This window comes from Phalacrocorax carbo, chromosome 19 (assembly GCF_963921805.1).
Source record: "Phalacrocorax carbo chromosome 19, bPhaCar2.1, whole genome shotgun sequence".
NCBI classification, from domain to species: domain Eukaryota; kingdom Metazoa; phylum Chordata; class Aves; order Suliformes; family Phalacrocoracidae; genus Phalacrocorax; species Phalacrocorax carbo.
Genome location: NC_087531.1, coordinates 5,436,294 through 5,452,852, shown reverse-complemented (window position 1 = coordinate 5,452,852; position 16,559 = coordinate 5,436,294). Strand labels below are relative to the sequence as shown.

At 40.6% G+C, this 16,559-nt stretch overlaps 1 protein-coding gene across 4 annotated transcripts; it reads right to left on the bottom strand.

The window, feature by feature from the left end:
* Positions 1–627: 627 nt before the first annotated feature.
* On the bottom strand, positions 628–14,849 carry HNRNPM (heterogeneous nuclear ribonucleoprotein M). 4 transcript variants are annotated; one of them, XM_064469649.1, is made up of 13 exons: positions 14,749–14,849; positions 14,546–14,663; positions 11,919–12,116; positions 11,376–11,529; positions 10,288–10,337; positions 9,936–9,996; positions 7,835–7,936; positions 7,203–7,247; positions 6,722–6,796; positions 6,137–6,235; positions 2,622–3,403; positions 2,268–2,319; positions 628–1,391 (listed from the first exon to the last, which is right to left on the bottom strand). In XM_064469649.1, exons 2-13 carry the CDS (start codon positions 14,645–14,647, stop codon positions 1,228–1,230), a joined length of 1,884 nt encoding a protein of 627 aa, XP_064325719.1. In that variant the 5' UTR covers positions 14,648–14,663; positions 14,749–14,849; the 3' UTR covers positions 628–1,227. The 4 variants fall into 4 exon arrangements, with proteins under 4 accessions (XP_064325719.1, XP_009507103.2, XP_064325718.1 ...); XM_009508808.2 differs by having other exon boundaries at positions 14,570–14,663; positions 14,749–14,846; XM_064469648.1 differs by lacking the exons at positions 7,835–7,936; positions 14,749–14,849.
* Between the last annotated feature and the right edge of the window lie 1,710 nt (positions 14,850–16,559).

Here is a 16,559-nt window from a genome sequence, read left to right as displayed (position 1 = left end):
TCTTGCAGCACCCTTCAGCAGTATCAAAGCAGAGTACAGACACCATCAGGTGACCTTCCACCAGAAAAGCCAGACAAGCTTTACCTTAATTACAAGTTGATTACACTTCCAAAGGCTTTCTGAGAGAGATACAGCTTTGTGCAACAGAACCTGGTAAGGAATTTTCAGAGCAGCAGTCCTCATTATCGAGATGACACTGATACATCTCAATGAGGGAGATCACTGAGAGGCAATGGGTACCGCTGCCTCAGAGCCAGGGACGTCCTGCTGACAGAACCGAGGCCACAAGAACAGCTTTTTATTTCCCATGACTACAAAAAATTTAATTCTGGAGGCTACACAGCTCTCAAACCAAGGTTAAAGGCAAGAAATCCTCCCTTTGGCATAAAGCTTCAGCTCTCCCACTACAAGAATTCCCACTCAAAAATAATCACTTTCCATTTGTGTCATTAAAACTAGTTGCAGGAGGTGAAATAACCCACACCTCCTGCCTTCCACCTCACCCCTGACTGGAAACGACATACCTGTGTGCAGGGCTCCCATGGAAATACTCTACACTTTTTTTTTTTTTAAAGAGGTTTTTAAATCCATTTTCAGTTCAGGCCTTCAGAATGGCACTGACACAACTGAAGGTAGAGGACATTTTATTTTATTTTTTAAATCAGCGTTGCCACTGGAGGAAAAAAAAAGCTACCAGCCTTTTGCTAAGAGTGGTCATTGATTAGGTCCAAATACAGGAACAGGAAGCCCCCGTGTACCCCGAAGACATTCAAACACTAAAATGAATGCACAAATGCATTATTTTAAAGATCGATTCATACTGTCATAAACTGACAACCAAGAGGAACATTCTTTCTTGACACTTCACAAAAGAATACAAATTCTAGTTTACTGAGCTCAGTTAACAGATATTTTTGCAAGCATAGGATGTGCGGCCAGTAACTGATGCTGTGACTGAAATCTTTAACTTGCATTTATTATCAAAGTCATACTGTTTACATCCGTAATGTCAAAAAGATGCCACAACTACAAAAAAAGATTGTGCACATTGCAGTTTCAATGCAAAAAACAGTAAAATGGAAATCCATTTGTTAAAAAAGTAATTAAAATTACTCCAGAAAGCAACTGAATTTTTTTTAAACACCTTTACATCCAGTCAAATTAAAATGGTTAACAGGAAAAAATAAAAATTGAAAGATCTGGTATCAGTGTTAAAAAGGCAACTACTTAAGCATTTCTATCAATTCGCACATCAATCTCCCTCCCACGGAGCTGTATCCCATTCATCATACGACAGGCTCGCTCGGCTACTTCTGGGGACTCAAATCTAACCACACCACATCCTTTAGACTTCCCATTCTCCATCTTGATATCAGCATACAGCACATGACCTTAAAAAGAAAAGAAAGGGTCTCATTTAACCTCACAGGTACCACGTAACTCTATATCAAATCACAGTTCTCCACCTTAAGCCACAGAAAGTGTACCTTCAGAAGCCACCATTACTTGAAACAAAGCTGCAGGACAACTTTACCAAGTCATTGTTTGAAAGAATTGTTCTTTGTTTAAGAAGTGAATTAATTCCAAGCAGTTCTTTCAATTCTCACTCAAGCAGCAGCACCAGAAGGAGATGAATGGAGCAAAGCACAAGCTAACAGGCCCTATCCAACTGGTCAACACACACTTCATGTCATAACTGATGAGGCTGGGACTTGGTTTTGCCATCAGACAAGCAGCACAAGATACTGGGGAGCAAGGTCTGGGCACAGCAACCACTGCCATGAAAAAACTGCCCGAAGCTGAGCAGCACACCTCAACAGTCAGTAGCTGAATTCAGAATTCTTTCAATTTGGGCTTTTTTTTTTAAGCACAGTTTTCCCAGACAACTGTGTTCGTTTAGATGAAGAGAATCTGTGCAAATGTTTTTCAGCAGTTCTCAGGACTTCCATATCCCCTATTCCCATCTCTTTCTGCAATTACAAAGAGGCTATCCACGTGATAAACCCAGCCCCCGAGATGGAGAAGGGAACAAACACTTTAAAAAAGCACATGTTAACTGGGTTATCAAATGGCCAGGCATTTATTTCTTTTCTTGCTGGAACAGCTGGGATGGTAAACATCCTCACAATGCTTGTCAGAGTTAAGATCTGGTATTGTCTAAGTGACATTTTAGCTGAGATAATAGTGTCAGGGACATATAGAACCAGGAGTTCCCGTTTAATTCATATTCCATTCTCAGAGTAATTACCAGGGATAAAGTAACTTACCACATTCGTTAAATTTATCTTTCAGCATTTTCCACGTAAAATCAAAAGGCAGCTGTGAAAAGAGAAGAACAGACTGTTACTAAGGATCTGAACCTCTTGCAAACACTACCAACTCTCCAAAACTTGTTTTCTGTCCAGGGACAGCTGTTGTTCAGCATCTTCACTTAGAGATGCTGGGAGCCCTTCTCCTGTTAAGGAAATGGCTCCAACTCACAAAAGCCTACCTAACTCCTCCACCTTTGGCAGCACCCAGTATTAGATATTCTGACTGAAGTCAACCGAGCACAGATGAGATCAATACATCAGTACCAATTAATGTCAGGAGGAAGGAGAGGTAGGAATAAGGCTACTCACATTTCTCACAAATATCTGACAGGCTTTTCTGGCCACCCCAGCTGCAGGTCCTCCAGTTCCTCCAAGGGAGCCTGCAAAATTGCCTGCAAAGTTTCCACGTTCCATGTCCATTGGTCTTTCAAAATTGCTTCCCATTGCAAGTCCCATTCGATCTATGCCTGCTCCCATGCCCTGTCCCATAGCAGGACCCATTCTTTCCATATTAGTGGCTCCAATGCGCTCCAAGCCCATTCTCTCCATGCCAGCAGCACCCATACGATCTATTCCTATTCTTTCCATAGGAGTGGCACCTATGCGATCCAAACCAGCCGGCATTCTCTCTATGACCTGACCCATTCCAGTTCCCATTCCAGCAGGGACCATACGCTCCATGCCTATGCCCATCCTATCCATGCCAGAACCCATACGTTCTACACCTGATCCCATTCTGTCCATAGTGGTGCCAACACGGTCGATGGCAGCGCCCATTCTCTCGATACCAAAGCCTATTCCAGAACCCATTCTTTCTATGCCAGAACCCATTCTCTCAATAGCTGGGCCCATCCTCTCAATGTTAGGAGCGATGTGATCTATGCCTAGAGGGGCCATCCGATCAATTCCTGAACCCATTCTCTCCACGTTGGAGCTCATGCGATCCAAAACAAGACCCATCCTGTCTATTTCTGACCCTACTCTCTCCATCCCATGCCCCATCCCAGAAGGTATTCTTTCTATTCCTGAGCCCATACGATCAATGCCAGGTGCCATCCTCTCAATCCCAGGAATGCTGGCATTTCCACCACCTGGAACACAACACAGTTTATCAGTAATCAGAGAAGGACAAAAACACCCACTAATGCATGCTTACACTACTGAAATGCTTTCAAGCTTTATCATCATTCGGAAAAGTGACTGCACACTGTGCACTCCCTTGCTGTGGAATACGAAGCAAAGTTCTGTTTCAGATGGTAAGAGCAGCACTGTTGTCAATTAGGCAGCCCATCATGACTACAACACATGATTTAGGGGAGCAGTCTTCTCATTGGACCACATACTGCAGTTGGGATGGAAAAAAGTTTATCCCTTTGATAAGGAGCTTAACTTCTGTATGCACAAAGAAAGCCTTACAGAAAAAAAAAAAAAACAAAGGAGAAAATTTTGAAGGCATACGCAAACCTAGGAGAAGTTCAGATGGCAAAAAGTAGTTATTTTAAATATAATCCTAGCTGCTAGGTGTCCTGTGCAGCACACTGGGGATTACACAGCAAGAGTAGTAATTTAGTAACTGAAATTACAGTTCAAATATAGATTGCTTGGAAGAAGAATGAAATCACATCACCCTTGCCACACAACTCAAAGATTGCTTTTGCCAAGCCAGGAAGACTTTTACAAGAAAAGCTTGCCCAAACCTAAGAGCCCTCTTATCATCAGAGCTCCAAGAAAAAAAAAGTAAATTCCACATAAGAACCGCAGGAAAATGACCGTTATACAGTCACAAAGCGCACTTGGCCTTTTGCGTGGAAAGAAATATAAAAAGGTTGCCTGTGCCATAAAACCATAAAACACAAGAACAGGGTTTCTATAGCTGCTACATAAAATCCCTTGACTGAGCTGTCCTGACTCTGCTACAGAGTCTTCGAGTTCCTGCACCAAGAGAATCACTCCCCTACAGCTTAGGCCATTTTGCTGCTGTACAAAGGATCTTGGCTTATCTATCAAATCAAGTTTAGCACTGCAGCACTGTAAAAGAAATAATCACGTTGAGCGTGATACCTATTGGGGGGGGGGGGGGGGGGGGGGGGAGAAAAAAAGCCCCGAAGAAAGTGTGTGCTTATCTACATACCTTTAATGCAAACAGGATTCATAACCCTAAGATGAGCCTATGCTCAAGAAAACTGAAGCAACAACATTTATGAACAGCACTCATCCTGCTTGAGTATTTTGAGCTTCAGTAGTACTTTAAATAACACAGAATGGTTTGGGGTTACATGACGTTTGTACTGGTGCAAGTGGGCTTTTTTTTTTAAAATGAAGAAAAACCAGCAACGAACACTTAGTGTTTCTTCAGCTGAAAGCCAGCCGCATTGTGCATTTGTTTTTAGAGTCTCCCAGAAAAGGGAGACTGCACTCCTGTGCTGGCAGGCAGAGCCGACTCTTGGTTACTAAATGTTGTGATTCAGCCATTAAGCAGATAAAATTAATTTTGTAAGTTGGGAAGGGGGGAAGTCTGCCAACTTTGAGAGATTTGGGTTCAGCTTTGTTTCAGAAATTCAGTAGTTTTGACTACTACTTTACTGAAATAGTCCAATATTTCCAGAGAGTCATTGGGCAACTTGCTAGAAAGCTAAACGTTATACGGGCAGCAGGAAGGAGTGGGACTTTGTTTTCACTGAAAAAAAATTTGTATCTTACCAATAGCATTAAAAAAAAATGGACGACTGCCAGCAAAGCCGACAGTCTAAAAGCATTTTTTTTCTAGTCTTCCAGTAATCTTTTTTCAGAAGTCTTTTAATGCATAATATTGCTTGTCTATTTAAAGATTATCTCCCTCAAAACTACTTTTATTGCTTTTTTAACATATCATAATGTAATGAGTTACTGTAACTGAATTGCTGCTTTTAGTGCTTTGAGTTTTTTGAAGGCTGTATTTGCTTTGCAACTTTGACTTTAAGGTAAGGACTTTTTTTAATGACTTATAAAAAAAGATCACCTTTCCTTGCATCCAAGATCCAATTTTATAAGAAGTCATCTGAGTTGTATCAGCAACAGTGTACTGCATTTCACTTTCTTTAAAAATGAGCTTAAGTTACATCAAATTAACAGAGCAATCACAGGAACTGGCTGAATCAGGCTGTACACACATGGAACAGATGCTCACAGATGATATTAAAAATATTTAAGTTCTAATCTTTCCACAAAGCCTGATTAATACCTTTTGCCATCTCAAAGCTGCTACAGACAGAACAGCACTGCACTGTCCTTGCTCAGTTCAAGTAATATTTTCCACCAAGTTATTTACTATATTGATAGTCTTCCTTTTCCCACTGGGGTTCAAGAGACGAGACCAACAGAAAAGCACTAATTTTACTGTTTAGTGACACAGTAGAACATTCTCTTCAACCATCTGATGTGTGAGTCTATACCAGATTCCTAAAATGTCTGGGAGGAAGGGAAGGAAATTGAGGTTTCAGTGTGTTTTTCCTCCCTACTGTCTAGGCCACAGACAGTGACAGGACTGGGTCACACATAATTCAGAACCTTCCGCTACGCCACACACATATACGGAAGTTTAGCATGAAGTTTCAAGACACAAGGCAGTGTATTAGTCTGCAAGTGGCTTCCTGTTCCATCTGAAATTCTGTTACACAGCCCCACAGATCACTACTAGAGTATCCATTGCCTTCCATACAGCTCTTAGGAGTTTGATCAAAACCAAACTATTACAGCAAGTGCACAGAAAATATACCCTTTTTTCAGACACACAATATTTTTTTTTAATGTACAGTTCAGATATGAAAAGCACTTAGTGCACTTACCTATTCCTCTCTCCAAGGTCTCTCCAAAGCTACGAGACATTCCCATTTCATTTCTTCCAAATTCTCTTTCAAATCCTCCACCCATGGCACGATCCATCTCTGAAAAGATTAAGTTTGATGTGTTCTTCAGGGTGTCTGAATGACTCCTGAGAGAACACTTTAATACAGGCATAATTTTTAAAGATTAACAGCAGGGCAAGTTTGTTTTTTTTTTTTTTAATCATATTCTCCTGATGATTTTAGCATGTCTTCTTGAGATAAAAAAAAGAAGAAGCAGAACTCCTCTCAATATGGACAAACACATTTGAGGCAGCTACTTTGCTCTGGAGAAGTCTTTCTGGTGCTTGCAGACAGAGCACGGTTTATCTCTTTCTAAACTAGTCCTTCAAGACAACCTCAACGAATCACTTGTTTTCCACAGCTCAGAGGCCATGAGTGACTTGCTGACACCATGTCAGCTGTAAGCTTTAAGTTTTTCCAATGAAAGCTGAGAAGAGGAAAATAACCAGTCCAAAGAATCTATCCGGTGTTACACTTTCAGAGACCACAAGTCAGGAGTTGGACGTACAAAAAACTAATGCCTACCGCTCATTCTGCCCATGTTCATCCCAGCTGGGAAGCGACCGATGTTTTCCATGCCACCGAAAGGACCTTCCATTCCTAAAAGAAAATATTTGTCAAGGATTTGTTAGCAATGCATTTCAACTTAACATCACACTTCACCCGCATAAGCTGCTTTCATCACAGAACGTTTCCACAGGCACCAAGACAACTCTATCACGGATTCACAAAACAAGATTTGGCCAGGATTTGGTCACACCGTATCTCCAAAGCCAAGGGCAGTTTTAACAAGTCATATGACAAAAAACACTGGTCATGTTTTATCTGAGGTATTAACCCTTCCCCCATACACCTACAGCAGTTTTATCGATACTTGAAAAGGAACAAGTTATTACGGAATCGGTGATGGTTTCAAAGAACACAAATGCCTGCTGAACATACACGGCTAAGTTTACATGACTTTCAGAAAGCCCGAGCTATATACATGTCAAAAAACACAGCTTACCTCCCATTTTATTCATTCCAAAGCCCATGCCTTCCATTCCCATTCCTCAAAATAAAAGAGAAAGCTTTATATAGCAGACGTAATTCTATAAAAGCTCAGCCATTAGACTGGCTGTAGAAATAGAGACCATACAACATGCCCACAGTTTGTACTGAAGAGCTTACATGTGATAACTCGGAGTAGATTGCAACATTCCTTCTCAGAAAATAAAGCAGCAAAGGGGAAAAACCCATAGGCATTTATAAATTGAAAGCTGAATGTGTGCTACTTTTTAGGTGGCTCTTTAAAACTTGTGCTATTTAAACATACCCTAAACAAAGATTTGCAAGCCCACTAATAAGTGTTAAAAGTGACAGATGGTTTTAAAAGTTTAATGTATATTTGCAGTGTCTGCTGCTCATGCTCAAGAGTCAGAAAATGAGAGCTGTGCCTTGACCACAGTGGAAAAAAAATATGGAGCAGTTGGTTAAATTCAAGTTTCCATTATCAAGCTCATTACTTAGCTGAACAAAAACTCATTTAGCTTTAACACTCCTAAGACACTTCAACTTTGTGTAGGCAAAACAAAGCTATCTACCTTCTACATAGCTTAAAGCTCTCATGAAACAAAAGCATAGGAGTAATCTTCTTACCTCCAGGTCCCATGTTGCCCATTCCCATGCCTTTGTTTAAATGATTTGCATCAATAGGTTGACCTCCAGGTCCTAATCCCATGCCAATACCACCAAGACCATCTGAAGAAAATATTCAGATATCAAAAAAGCCTTCTTTCCATAGTTTGACAAAACAGCAAGTTTTATTCTTAAGTAATTGACTTCCATTCTCCAAAAAAGCTTGCTGTGTTCCCACTTTGGGGTTTGTACTTAAAGCATGAAAGTGTATAGTAAATCCAGAGTAGGTGTGTCTTGAAATATACTAAAAACTATCTCAAATTTTTTTTCCTCATAATCCATTTTCCATCTTACTACTGAGAAAACTTGGTTGGTTGGTTTTAAGCTGACTCCTGAAAAATAACTGGCTAGAACACTGCTTACTTTGTGCAACTCCTCAATCTAAGGAGAATAGAGTGGGCAATTTAGTATGAAGATCATCTAACCTTTGCACAATATTACCCTTGATTGACAAATGGCTTATTTCCACCTTTGCCAAGGTTCTTCCCTTGCAGGTAAGAATTTAACCACAAAGTTCAACCTGTCATTATGATAGCCACCTATAGAATTCAGAGCACACAGCCAGCCTCTTCTCTAAGCAAACAAAGTATATCATTCCCAGTCATAATTTTGACTCTTCCTGTACCCAAAATGAGTTAAGGATTCCCCAGTCCAAAGAAAGAAGAAAAAGCCCTCATATTTTCCTTATAGTTGATCAGGAAGGAAGAGTTCTCTGCTTGCACTTGCATCAAAACAGCTTAATGGCATTCTTTGCCTATGCAAAGAGGACTTCCTCATTTACAGCTCAGCATAACACACAGAGGAAGTGTTGAATCTTGTTTTAAAACAACACAGGATACCCCTTCCCCACCCCAATAAAGGCCAAGAAACAGGCTTCCATTGGCATTTTTGAGTTTTATACAAAGATAATTAGTTGGAACCCAATGACTTTCTCTTGAAAAAGAGGTATGCCATTACAGAAAATCAAGGCAGCAATAAAAACCATGAATGATACTGCTGCTGAATAAGGCTTTGACAGATACACAGAAACTGAACTAATTAAGGGATGATTGATTGACGATCACTGAAGTTGTGTACGTTAGCAGCACACAAGAGGTTTGGTTCCCAAACCTAAGAAAACAGCAACTGGCTGAATTAACAGAATTACATTAACAGCCACACTTTACGGTTGTGCTGTATTTAAGCAAATCAAGCCTGTGTCCTCCCACCTCCAGCTCTTCCCTTCCAACGCAGGCTCTTCCTGGTCAATACTTCCAGTATCTTATCACAGCATGGTTGTGGTTGGAAGGGACCTCTGGAGGCCATCTGCTCCAACCCCGCTGGCTCAAGCAGGGTTACCCAGAGCTGGCTGCCCAGGACCGTGTCCTGACAGCTTTTGAATAACCCCAAGGATGGAGGCTCCACAGGCTCTCCAGGCAACCTGTTGTTCCAGCACTCGGTCACCTGCACAATAACGTTTCCTTACATTCAGATGGAGTCTCCTGTGTTTCAGTTTATGCTTACTGCCTCTTGCCCTGTCATTGGGCACCACCGAAAGGGCCTGGCTCCCTCTTTATACCCTCCCTTCAGATATTTATATACGGTGATAAGATCTCATTTAGAAACCTGAAGACCTGGAAGATTCTCAGGTCCTCAATTCAGCCCTTTCAATTGAAGAAAAAACATGGGATACCCAGAATACCATCATGGAAAAGGAGGCACATTTTTCCCTATTGACTGATTAATTATGTGTCCATTAAAACCCACTATTAGCAGTAGTTTTACAAGGCATCGGGGTCTTTGAATTGCAATTGAGAGATTTGGAAGCCTTGAGAACGTGAATGGGATGCTGTTTTAAGACAAGTTTCTAGCTATGAGCTGAAAGTAGTACCCCCAAAAAAAAAAAAAAAGGCAAGACTGAGCAGCTCTTCTTTACTATTTCCCCCTTTGATACTATGCAGACCATTTGGATCCCAGCTTTCCAAAGTTTGAAGCAGAGTCTTACTGGGGCTGGGATCAGGCCCCAGTTGCCAAACAACAAAATAAAAAACATAACATGTTCAGTCATGTAGGAGAGACTTACGAGGAAGTTGTTGGGGTCGCTCTGGAGGAAAGAAGTCTCCTTTGGGAAAGGCTCGTTCGTCCTAAACGCATTTCAATACATTAAAGTTTGTGAGAAAAGAAAGAAATTATTTCTTGCCTTTTTTTTTAATTAAAAGAGAAACTTAAAGCAATCTTTACTGTATTTATGATTGTCTTTTAGCAAAGTAATCATAATTAACCTTCCCCAATAGCATGAGCTGACATCACTAGGAACTAGGCAAGTCACACACTTCCCCTCCCCATATTTCGACCCAACCTTGAAACCACACATCATCCAAACCCAGGAGCACAATTCCCAGTTCAAAAAGCCCTATGAATTCGAACATACTTACCATTTTTACATGCATCGGTCTGTCAAACAGCAGCTGTCCATTAAACATCGCTGTTGTTTCATTAAGGATCATTGTTCAAGCACTAGGACCACACAAAGTCTTAAAGCTCTCAGTGCTATCTGATGCCGAGTACAAAAACCCAGTCAGAAAACCACACATCTCCAGGTTGCTTAAGCTATCATTCAAATTATCAAAGTTCCTTCTGCCTTCTCCAAAACTAAAGAGGTCTGAAATCCAAATAACTAAATATTCAAAGAACAGCTTTTTAAAATTAAAACATGACTTAAAAATACTCTTCTGGTTAAGTTCATTAAGAGATCACTCAAAATGGGACTCCAAACCAGCCTAGGTGTTTAAGTTTAAACCAGAAGAACATATGCCAAAGTTCTCAACATTTTCAAATCAACAAATAGTCAAATTTGGAAGCATGCCACACTAGTGAATCATGAAATTTCTACAAGTGTTGCTCCCACAAAGTTTAACTTACTAGGTGCACATGCAGAATGGAATTAACATTCAAATAGAAAGAGGAACTTTGGGAGGGGATAGAGGGAAATATTTTTCTCCTTTCCATACCAAAGGCACAAGTTGAGAGATCACGTACACAGTAGTATCCGTACTTTGTTGTTGTTTGGTTTGGGTTTTGTAGATTGCCACATAGCAAACCACTGCTTGGAGTGTGTCAGGATACAGGGAACAGAGGAACACACTAGGGTGAGCCATCCTACATTGCAAATGGACCTGTTGCATTCCTCCCTTACCTCCACCACAGGAAATCTTCCCTCAGAAATTGCATTTTAATACTAGCTACAGCCTAGAGACAGGCATTTATTACTGGGGCTAGACACATATCCATGTAGGAAAGAGAATCCACTTTGTTAATTACTCTGAGCAAACAGCCACAATTCTTTCAGGACAGACTTTTTTTCGCTTTTCCCGTTTTCTTTACATTTTACATCCCCTGCAATGGCTTGACTTTCTGTGCCATAGCAATATCCTCACTTGTAAACCTACAATTTGTATTTTCATCCTGCTTTGTTCACCAAGTTATTTGCCTGCTATTTACCATCATTACTCTTCAAGGATACATATAGCCTGAACAGCCTCTATAGCTTGCTCAAAAGTGACAGTGCCGATCCCACGACTTTTCCCGTCTTTGTCTTCTAGTATGTCTGCACGAACGACGACACCAGCCATGCTGAATACTTCTTTCAGTTTCTTCCAACCAACTTTGTAATCCAACTAGAAGACAAGTGATATTGGAAGTATGAGAAAGATTTCCATCAAGAGAGTTTTAGTGTTCTTACGTTTCCTTTCCCACTATAAGCACTCTTAAACGAAGAGTCTTCACAGAGATAGGATAAAATTTAAATAGCATAAAGAATGCTACAGAGCTTAATGCAATGTTCTTGGCTTTGTTCAAAAATACAAATTAATAGACACCATAACATATAGAATACATCTTAATTTACAGCTTCACTGGTGCAGAGAATCAACAAGGCTAGCCACAGAATAAGTTACTACTCAGTTTTACTGGAACAAAGCTGAAAGTCTAAGGCATTTCTTCTAATTTACTAGATTTAACTCAGTTAAGACCCAGATACTCTGTTCACAGATTACACAGCACTTACGTTTGCAACAAAGACAGTGCTTCCCAGCCTCCCTGCCTGTAAGGCATGAATGATCTCGTTGGGTATGTTGGGATTGTTGAGTATGCTAGGCGGGATATTGATCATGCCAGGGCCACCTGGGCCTGGACCAATTCCCATTCCACCAGCTGCTGCCATGACCTTCTGCATTGCCCTCCTGGCGTGCTCCCCATCAGGATCCTGCAAAAAAAGTAACAACATACTCGGTTCCCTCTATACTCCACTAAATGTGTGGGGATTTAGTGGCATGGCTAAAACTGTCAAAAGATGACAGGGTTTCCCCTTATACAGGGCTATCTGCTCCCCACAGATCTCTAGCCAACTATTTCACATATCATTGCCATCCACTTTTTTTTTTTTCTTTTAGCCAATATGCCAGCACCCTTCAAGTTATCAAGTTATTCCTACTCATGCATTTCCCCTGATTCTGAAAGTGTTCACCTACTATTCAATACCAACAATAAACCTCACAGCTACATCTGTTCCAAAGACTGAAACCCAGAATGGCATTGGGAAGGTTCTTGGCATCTTCAAAACAACGCAACAATTCAAGTACCTTGCACTTGGACTTCTTTATGAGACAAGATACAGTGTGTAAAATTTCAAGACTATTGGTTTGGGCAATGCATTTCCACACACACACACACTGGCTTTCTAACCCCCCAAAAAACCCCTTTTAATGTATCCCCCTATTACTACATAATCCCACAATTTTAGGGCATGCTAGAGAACATGAAGAATAGGATGAAGAATTCAAGGAAGGAAATAAGATTAGTTATCGTCACTTTGCTTTATACTGAAAGTGAATGTAAGCACCTTCACAATACAAGGTGAACCTATGTTACTTAGGTTGGAAATGTCACACTGTATTTATTATTCAGTGAGCAAAATGCACCAGCACCACAAGACTGTTGAAGAAAGTGAAATGTCAAATAGAATTAGTTATTCAGAAATAGAGATGCTTTAAAAATAAAAGCTATTTGAGTTAATTTGAATCTTGATCTGAATTTTAAGGCTAAACAATAGCATGTTTTGAAAACTGGAGAAAGGATAACTTTCCACATGATTATTTCAGCTACAGAAAATTATATTAGTCTGAGGTGGAGAACACATTAAAGTGAATACAAGTCACTTCTCAATTTAAATTTACTATTTCACTGTTAAAATACGGTATTGCTTAAAACCAGGTTAGCTCCAATAGAAAGCCAAGAGCAGTTGTCATACAAACTAAAGTCTTCTGATCAGGCAATGAGCTTTATCTACTCTGCCATGAATTTTTATTACGTCACTTGAAGGCCTTCATGCTCCTCAGCAGCGAGATAGGCAGCAAGGAGAGGTGTGGACCAGACAGGTGGCAAAACTGATGCTACTGGTCATCCACAATAACTTAATTCATTCCACGCAGTCAGACCAGGGCACTTGGCTAGGGTAGGTGTTGCTAAAGTCCCTAAATCCTGGTAAAATGCTTCTTCACCAATTTCAGGTATCATTTCTGTTCTGTGACAAAAAGTGTTTAAGTATGACAACAGTTTCATGAAGAGTTGGGCAAATTACAACCACCTCTTCTCAGGTTGCCAAAGGGTAACCTGACTTCCCGTGCTAATGGTCTATCATTAACAGGAAAACTGACCCCAGACACAGCCCACTCTCAACAGCTTTTTACAACTCTGTTTTTCTAACCTCCCATTTCACCATTTCCTTCCTTTAAAGGGTAGCAAGAGGTCAGTAGTGCTGGAAGATGGCTTGCGCCTAGAAGGTGGCTGCTGCCCCCAGAATTCATTACTCTACTTACAAGATCTGCCAGATCTGAGAAGCGCTGCCACTCACCGTCTCCATCCTTCTTCCCAAGCACTCCTCCAACTACAGCAAGAAGCGGGTTGCTAAGGGCAGACCTTCTGCACACATTCTCTATCTTATACTCATGCAGGCATCCTTCACCCCCCACCATTAAGTGGGCAATGCAGGACAGGACATGAAGCCTGCTTAGCCAAGAACATAGCTCCCATACCCTAAGGCCAAGAGTCAATGCTAACACTGAAATAAGTCCCTTTTTATTTTTGTTTAATTGACCCTTCAACACAGCTACAACTTCCAAACTGTTGGACTAAAACTTTAAACTTGTCAGTGGTTAAGAATTAACTCATGGTACAGTTGAGCATGTCATACTGGTTGACAGTAGCAAAGCCATTAAAATGGAAGTAAATCTTTGAAGTATTTCAGAAACCAGCTTATTCCACGGAATTCTTTGTAGAATACAGTCGTTATGGTGCAGAATTAAAAGGGAAGGCATTCAAGAACAAACAATATTTGTGAAGGTTTTTTCTTCAAATCACTAAAGAAAATATACCTGCAGTTAAAGCCAAACTCTCGCTTTGTCCGAGTTCTGCATTGCTACCATCAGCATCTATTCTTTAAGTCAAGTTCACTCTTGACAGTCACATTCAAACTTAAGTTCAGCAATGCATGCTGATGGCAAAAAAAAAAAAAGGTTGACTGTCTTTTTTAACCCTATTTGATGAGTCCTCCTTTTTGACTATTATTCTTATCCTCAAATGAGCCAGCCATAATCTTGACTAAGAACTACCCTTTCGCCTTCAAATTCAACATACTGAAAAGACAGATGCACGTCTTACTTCTTTCACTTTCAATGGTCTTCCACCAAGACTATGCTTGTTCAAAACCTCTGCAGCCTTTTTCATGCTTTCTTCCATCTTGAATTCAACAACACTGTGGGGATACAAGACATCTAAGAACATTGCTTATGTTTTAAGAGTTTCCTCATTTCTTACTATAAATTCCTAAGTGAACTTACGCGCATCCCTGATGAGATGATTTCACAGGCGAGTAACAGGGAGGAGAGGGAAGAAAGCAGAAACAAAGTAAGTAAAAGCACAACACACAAAACAGCTTTCCCCCCCCCCCCAAGTCAAATCACATTAGTTAGCCTTAATAGTGAAAATAAGGGTAGTCTTACCCAATAAAGCCTTCAATACTTGAATTCCATAAGATATAATTTCTTATGCATTAAGAGGATTAAACTGTAGTTTCTGAAGTTGTAACAAACAGAACTAAGTCCCGATTCTCCAAGAAAAATACCACACACTTCATGTGACCTGCTCTTCTCTGTCATACAGCAAAACCCTTGCCATATTCTCTCACCCTACATCCATATCCTCCAGTAAAGCGTGCTCCTACTATTTTTCCCTGGACTAAAGGACTTAAGTACCTATGAAGGCAATATACTTTTACATTTAGGAATTGATTTCTGTTTACTGGCACAGAAGTATAGTTTACAGAACCTGCTTTTGCACACTGGCCTTACAAATTCAGCAAACCACTACACTGACGTTTTCCAAAACACAAGTATTACTGTAATATTCCATGCCACTCTACATACTGCTAGGGTCCATGGGTCATTCAAACAGACAACGCCAACTAAGCACAGTGGAAGACCACCCTAACGCTGTTTACAAGGCCCCATCCCACCTCCTCCCCACCCCAAAAGAAGCTTTAAGCAATCCTATGTTATAGCCACTAAGCATACACACTCTCTACCTTCCTTTGTTTCGTTCCACGCCACCATACAGTTACATTTGTCATGTAGAAAATCCACAGAAGAAATCTCTCAAACACTTACCCTTGACTTTCCTTCAGCGTCCATTAAGAGCTCCACGTATGTTACCTCACCAACTACAAATCAGATTCCAGACGACACATATACCAAGGGAGAAAAGCCAAGAAAACAATGGGAATTTAGAACAATCAACAACCGTGTATGGAGCCTCTACCTTATAAGAAAGCCCAGAAACACTCCGTGTTCGCTAGACCACAAAACTGAACAATTACAGGTATGTAGTAAAGTCTTAAGAGTTAAACATGTTCTTGATTTTCCTCCACTTCAAGAGCCAGCTATTTCCACAATATCAGTTTCCTTGATCTTTAGTACCCACTCATTACTTGAGGCAATCCAAAGCCATGGGAAAGTCTGCAGGAACAAGTTTCTTCCACTTCACATAACACGCAATCTCGTCTCCACAGTCCAGAACTTGAATGTTTTTTGGTTTAATCTGGATTTAAAGATAAGCTTCCAAAAAAAGGAGTCGCACTGAACCAAGAGGCCAAAAGATCACTGATGGCTGCCTACTATTTATTTCAGCAGTTTATTAGCCTTTTGTTGAGCCAAAGTCCATTTTTTAGCTTCACTAAGTGGCATTAAGCAGTCTGCCATATTTGCTCTCAAGACAAAACCGTCTGCAGCAACAGGCAAAAGGCATTGGAAAACTACATCTGCACCTTTCCTCACAAGATTAGGATTGCCTTTTCATGGACCACATAACCACAACATGTGCCTCCAGAATACAACTACCGAGATGGCTGCTGCCTTTGAAGTGACTGGCGTACAGAAAATCAAAGAAAATATTTTTTTACTTTTTCTTTCTGGTTTTACAAGTCCTAGCTCTTAAAGTTTAAGACAGAAGGACTCCAAGCTGCATTATTTGACAGGTGGAAAACAGTCTTCGTGAGAAACCATGACCCAGTCTGAGTACTAATAGTATGCTTTGAGCAAGGAACTAGAGTCCCACATTCTCTGTCCCTTAATAAGAAGTAGACTATTGCGAGGGA